General features: G+C 37.5%; 1 protein-coding gene across 1 annotated transcript; it reads right to left on the bottom strand.

Annotated features, from left to right (window-relative positions):
• Positions 1-3,471: 3,471 nt before the first annotated feature.
• On the bottom strand, positions 3,472-6,306 carry LOC144969492 (3-oxoacyl-[acyl-carrier-protein] reductase FabG-like). Its single transcript, XM_078908621.1, has 2 exons — positions 5,437-6,306; positions 3,472-3,968 (listed from the first exon to the last, which is right to left on the bottom strand). Exons 1-2 carry the CDS (start codon positions 5,978-5,980, stop codon positions 3,706-3,708), a joined length of 807 nt encoding a protein of 268 aa, XP_078764747.1. The 5' UTR covers positions 5,981-6,306; the 3' UTR covers positions 3,472-3,705.
• Between the last annotated feature and the right edge of the window lie 6 nt (positions 6,307-6,312).

Raw genomic sequence — 6,312 nt, 5'->3', positions numbered from 1 at the left:
ACATTTGACTCATATGGATATATCGAATTTTCTCTGCTTCGTTGAATAAATTAATTAATCAATAGACAGTATTCTATTTAGGAATTAGAAACTCGTGTGACTAAAGCTTGGTTTCATTTTAGGGAGCATGGTACCAGGTTCGAATACCCGCTGCGCTGTTTGGCCTTGAGCAAGTCTCCTCGCCCTAGCTCGGTTTGCGGCGCTACACTGCGGCTGACACCTAGGTTATCCCTGTCTTACTTTGGAATAGACCCTAAAGAAAAAATTCCCCCATGGGATTAATAAAAGGAATTTATTTATTTATGTAATATAATATGTTATATTTCCCATACATCTGACCACAACTTCATGAAAAATCACGATTTACTTCAAATAAAGATTAAAGTGCTATGGAAACATTTTCTTTCAGAAAATGCAAAAAAATGCAAACCAAAATTTTCACCTTCCGACTTATTATGTCATGCAGTGACACATATTTTGCACCCGCAAGGATGTGGATATTGATAGACAGGTGGGATGTTGAACGTATAATATTTGATCTAATAACTTTACCCCAATCATCTTCTTATTAAAAAAAAATAAAAAAATTGAGCTGTATATAGCGCAATATCCACTAATTGTGCTCAAAGCGCTTTACAAGGGGTCCCTGGTCAACAGCAACATTTAACATGTAGGACGGGACATGACGCCTGTTAGGCGATATTACAATTTTTCGGACAAAGACAACGCTATTAACGGCCAGGTATTCATTTTACACCTGAGTACGGTGAGAGAAAGTGAGTAAAGAGCCTTTTCCAAGGACTCAACTATGCGCCGAGCGCGAGGCTCGAACCCAGGACCTTCCGATCCGAAAGCGAGTGTCATACCACTAGACCACATAGCCGCCATTTACTTGCGCTGAAATGACCTATTAATGTCGCAAGCGCTGTAAAAACCCCAAAACACAAAACAAGACTACCAATCAACAACAGTGATGTTGATCTAATAGTGTTGGAAGCGTTGTAAAACCCCTAATACCAAACATAAAGAGCGAGACATGACGCTTGTTATTCGAAAATGCAATTATTTTTCCGACAGAGACAACGCTGTTAACCGCCAGGTACTCATTTTACACGTGAGTGCGTTGAGAGAATATGAGTAAAGAGTCTTTTCCAAGGACTCAACTATGCGCCGAGCGAGGCTCGAACCCAGGATCTTCCGATCCGAAAGCGAGTGTCAACCACTAGACCACATAGCCGCACAAACGTTGGCCGTCCTTGGCCGGCGGTAAGTTCCGCATGGTTCAATCTTCTTCTTTCTCTTCTCTTCTGCTTCTTTCTTCTTCTTCTTTTCTCTTCTTCTTCTTCTTTCTTCTTCTTCTTCTTCTTCTTCTTCTTCTCCTTCTTTCTTCTTCTCTTCTTTCCTTCTTTCTTCTTCTCTTCTTTCTTCTTCTTCTTTCTTCTCTTCTTCTTCTTCTTCTTCTTCTTCTTTCTTCTTCTTTCTTCTTCTTCTTCTTCTTCTCTTCTTCTTCTTCTTCTTCTTCTTCTTCTTCTCTTCTTCTCTTCTTCTTCTTCTTCTTCTTCTTCTTCTTCTTCTTCTTCTTCTTCTTCTTCTTCTTCTTCTTCTTCTTCTTCTTCTTCTTCTTCTTCTTCTTCTTCTTCTTCTTCTTCTTCTTCTTCTTCTTCTTCTTCTTCTTCTTCTTCTTCTTCTTCTTCTTCTTCTTCTTCTTCTTCTTCTTCTTCTTCTCTTCTTCTTCTTCTTCTTCTTCTTCTTCTTCTTCTTCTTCTTCTTCTTCTTCTTCTTCTTCTTCTTCTTCTTCTTCTTCTTCTTCTTCTCTTCTTCTTCTTCTTCTTCTCTTCTTCTTCTTCTTCTTCTTCTTCTTCTTCTTCTCTTCTTCTTCTTCTTCTTTTCTTCTTTCTTCTTCTTCTTCTTCTTCTTCTTCTTCTTCTTCTTCTTCTTCTTCTTCTTCTTCTTCTTCTTTCTTCTTCTTCTTCTTCTCTTCTTCTTCTCTTCTTCTTCTTCTTCTTCTTCTTCTTCTTCTTCTTCTTCTTCTTCTTCTTCTTCTTCTTCTTCTTCTTCTTCTTCTTCTTCTTCTTCTTCTTCTTCTTCTTCTTTCTTCTTCTTCTTCTTCTTCTTCTTCTTCTTCTTCTTCTTCTTCTTCTTCTTCTTTCTTCTTCTTCTTCTTCTTCTTCTTCTTCTTCTTCTTCTTCTTCTTTCTTCTCTTCTTCTTCTTCTCTCTTCTTCTTCTTCTTCTTCTTCTTCTTCTTCTTTCTTCTTCTTCTTCTTCTTCTCTTCTTCTTCTTCTTCTTCTTCTTCTTCTTCTTCTTCTTTCTTCTTCTTCTTCTTCTTCTTCTTCTTCTTCTTCTTCTTCTTCTTCTTCTTCTTCTTCTTCTTCTTCTTCTTCTTCTTCTTCTTCTTCTTCTTCTTCTTCTTCTTCTTCTTCTTCTTCTTCTTCTTCTTCTTCTTCTTCTTCTTCTTCTTTTCTTCTTTTCTTCTTCTTCTTCTTCTTCTTCTTCTTTCTTTTCTTCTTCTTCTTCTTCTTCTTCTTCTCTTCTTTTCTTCTTCTTCTTCTTCTCTTCTTCTTTTCTTCTTCTTCTTCTTCTTCTTCTTCTTCTTCTTCTTCTTCTTCTCTTCTTCTTCTTCTTCTTCTTCTTCTTCTTCTTCTTCTTCTTCTTCTTCTTCTTCTTCTTCTTCTCTTCTTCTTCTTCTTTTCTTCTTCTTCTTCTTCTTCTTCTTCTTCTTCTTCTTCTTCTTCTTCTTCTTCTTCTTCTTCTTCTTCTTCTTCTTCTTCTTCTTCTTCTTCTCTTCTTCTTCTTCTTCTTCTTTTCTTCTTCTTTCTTCTTCTTCTTCTTTCTTCTTCTTCTTCTTCTTCTTCTTCTTCTTCTTCTTCTTCTTTCTTCTTCTTCTTCTTCTTCTTTCTTCTTCTTCTTCTTCTTCTTCTTCTGGGTTGGGTTCTTGACCTCCCATAATGGGCAGGGCGGCAATTACTTTGTCTTCTATCCCCCTATATCTGTTTCCCAACTGGCTTTCTGTCTTTGTCTTGGAATGAGATTATGTGGTTTTGTTCTTTCCCTGGACAGGGTCCTTGGCAGGAAGGGAAGCAGTTAAATGTATAGTTGGAGTTTTGGGAGATGTTATTTCTTTTTCGTTGTAAACCTTCTCTATGTTATGTATTGTTATACTTGTTTTTGTTTTTGTTTTTTGTTTTGTTGTGCTGACGAAGGATTTGTACCCGAAACGTCCATTGTCCGTATTGTTCCCATCTGAAATCTCTCCATTATCACTCTTTCGTTAGAACCCAAGGAGTACTGTATTGGTATTATAGCGGGATGGACTAGATGAATACAAATTATTTTTAATTGAGGGGCATTCTTTTTCCTGCCCCATCATTGTTTTTGTTTATTCACGTTAACTACGCCATTCACACATCTCTCATTCGTCCTTTGTGTTTCATTCATCGATTTATTGATAAAGGGGAAACCTGAAACGTCATCAGTATCTGTCTTCGTTTAATAAATTTGAGCTTACATTTCAATACTTATAGTTATTAAAAAAAACAACTTTAAGAAACAAAATTCATTCTTATTTAATTCGTCTGAATTGAGCCTAAAATTGAATATCAAGCTCGACGTTCTTAACACAATTTGGAGAGGAATGGGCTCGTTTTAATAATTTATTTACTTTATGCCTCATTTCCTTCGTTTTCAATCCAAAACGGATCGAAACCTACATATAAGGAGATTTTAGACTGGACGCACCGTCCGTTTTCAAGTCAACTCCAGTGATGTAACTCGCTTCGTCACTGACCAAGAAAGCAATGGCCTTAGCGTTTTCCTCTACGGTGCCTATCCTGCCGTCAAGTGGATGATCTTTGGCCACTTTTTCTTCCGTCATCTTGTTGGCGTCCTCAATGCTGCGGTTCTCTTTTACATAACCTCGAAGCATATTGGTCTTCAGGAAGCTGGGACGAACCATGTTGAACCGAATACCTTAAAAATAAACATATAAAAATCTTTATCTTCTAAAATGCTATCTACTAGGATAATATATTTTTTCAATAACTTAAACATGACATGATATTGAAACACATTTCTTTTGCCATTACAACAATTTGGGTTATCAGACCTGCAAATATGTACACATTCCGTTTGAATACATGTCATACGAGAAAAGATTAACAATTATAGATTTCTCTTCTAATGGCAATACTCTCAAATCAACGAAAAATATTCTCCATCACAACAATGTTAAAACAGGCCCATAATTGCGTCCGGTTCTCAGACCTGCAAAATATGTGCACATAGATTCCAACCCAAAAATCAATCTTGTTGCTCGCCCTTGCTTATTTGTGCTTCACCGTCTCAAAACGGTACTAGATATGCCGGGATGAACAGTGTGATGGAAATTCCATTGATATACACAAACATAGAACTGTAGGTGAAATTCCATTGATAGACACAAACATAGAACTATAGGTGAGATTCCATTGATAGACACAAACATGGAACTGTAGGTGAAATTCCATTGATAGACACAAACATAGAACTGTAGGTGAAATTCCATTGATAGACACAAACATGGAACTGTAGGTTAGTTTTTCTTCGTTATGGAATAGAATAATTTATATTTCTTGAATTGCAAAACACTTAAAGTTCGTATTTCTCAAACAATTTTTTTACTTTATCTAATTTTCGGGGCCCTATTCATCACGATAGAAAGGGTCACATTTTCAATACTTAAAGATTTTCAAATTTTTTCTTTATTGTGTGCGGCTATGTGGTCTAGTGGTATGACACTCGCTTTCGGATCGGAAGGTTCTGAATTCGAGCCTCGCTCGGCTCTTTTGTCACATGCTCTCACGGTACTCAGGTGTAAAATGAGTACCTGGCCGTTAACAGCGTTGTCTCTGTCATATTGTGTGATCCACCGTCCAAAAACGAAATCATTTTGGCATGAATAGGTTCACGGAAAGAAAATTTAGAAAAACACATTGAGAAATACTAACTTCGCGTGTTTTGTGCGCTATGTTGTCTTGTGGTAATACATTCGCTTTCGGACCGGAAGGTCCTGAGTTCGACCCTCGCTCGGCGCATAGTTGAGTCCTTGGAAAAGGCTTTTTACTCAAATTCAAATGAGTACCTGGCCGTTAAGCGTCGTCTCTATCGGAAATAAAATTGTAATATCGCCTAATAGGCGTCTTGTTTCGTTCTACATGTTACGTATTCTTGTTGGTCAGGGACCCTTTGTTGTTTAGTTGATATTGCGCTATATAAAAGCTCAAGTTATTTTTTTGGTTTTTTTTTGTGTGCAATGGAATAAATAATGCTTATTCTCCACCAAGACGACGAGAAACTAACCCCAAGTGTCATGTTTGTGTCTATAAATTGAATTTCCATCACACTGTTCATCCCGACAAAGTGCCGTTTTCAGACGATGGCCTACAAATATTAGTCTTACCTTGAGGTCCAAAATTAGCGGCTAACATCCTTATGAGGTGGTCCACGGCGGCCTTGGACAGGGAATATGCGAGTAACGACGGGTTGGGCACTGTGGAAACTATTGAAGACAAAACCACAACACTCCCCTTCGTCTTCTCCAGGTGAGGGATAGCTTTTTGTATCAGGAAAAAAGTAGCCTTAGTATTTGTGTTTAACACCATGTCAAAATCTTCAAGCGTTAAGGAAGCTAACCTGTCCGTTGCGGTGGCAAGACCAGCACAGTGTACCAAACAATCGAGACGACCAAAGGATTTGACAGTGTCGTTGATGATTTTAGCCCGGACGTCTTTGTCAGCGATGTCTCCGGCAATGGTGATGAAACGGGCAGTGGGATTACTGCTCCCTTTCTTACATTTGTCTCTTACATCGTTCAGGTTCTTTGTGTTTCTGCCACAAAGAGCGATAGAGGCTCCTCGTTTGGCGAAAAGAACAGCCGTACCCTCACCGATGCCAGAGCTGGCTCCTGTAATTATGGCGACTTTATTTTTCAGCTGGCTCTCCATATTTTTGTGTCCTTTATTAATGAGAAGTTGATTTTTTTTTTGAGGGACAATGACAAGAGATATGTTCTCTCACTCTGTTTCTATTTTGAAAGTCGCTGCCGTTGTTGCTGCTGATATTGCTGTTGTTGTTGATAGTGATGTTTCTGTTGTGTTTTTTTTTTGTTGTTTTTATTTAATCTTTTTAAATCATAAAACAATTTGTTTCTTTATTAAAAACTTGCCATAATTTGAAACTATATAATTGGAATTTATTGATTTATTTACACATATAATTTATTCACGATTTTACTCTACTATCAATTATCTGGAGGTGTAAGAGAAATCCTTTAATA

Source organism: Berghia stephanieae, chromosome 3 (assembly GCF_034508935.2).
Source record: "Berghia stephanieae isolate SIO BIC M18660-M18661 chromosome 3, UCSD_Bste_1.3, whole genome shotgun sequence".
NCBI classification, from domain to species: Eukaryota; Metazoa; Mollusca; class Gastropoda; order Nudibranchia; family Aeolidiidae; genus Berghia; species Berghia stephanieae.
The sequence above is the reverse complement of the archived record's forward strand: the minus strand, read 5'-3'. Positions and strand labels throughout refer to the sequence as shown.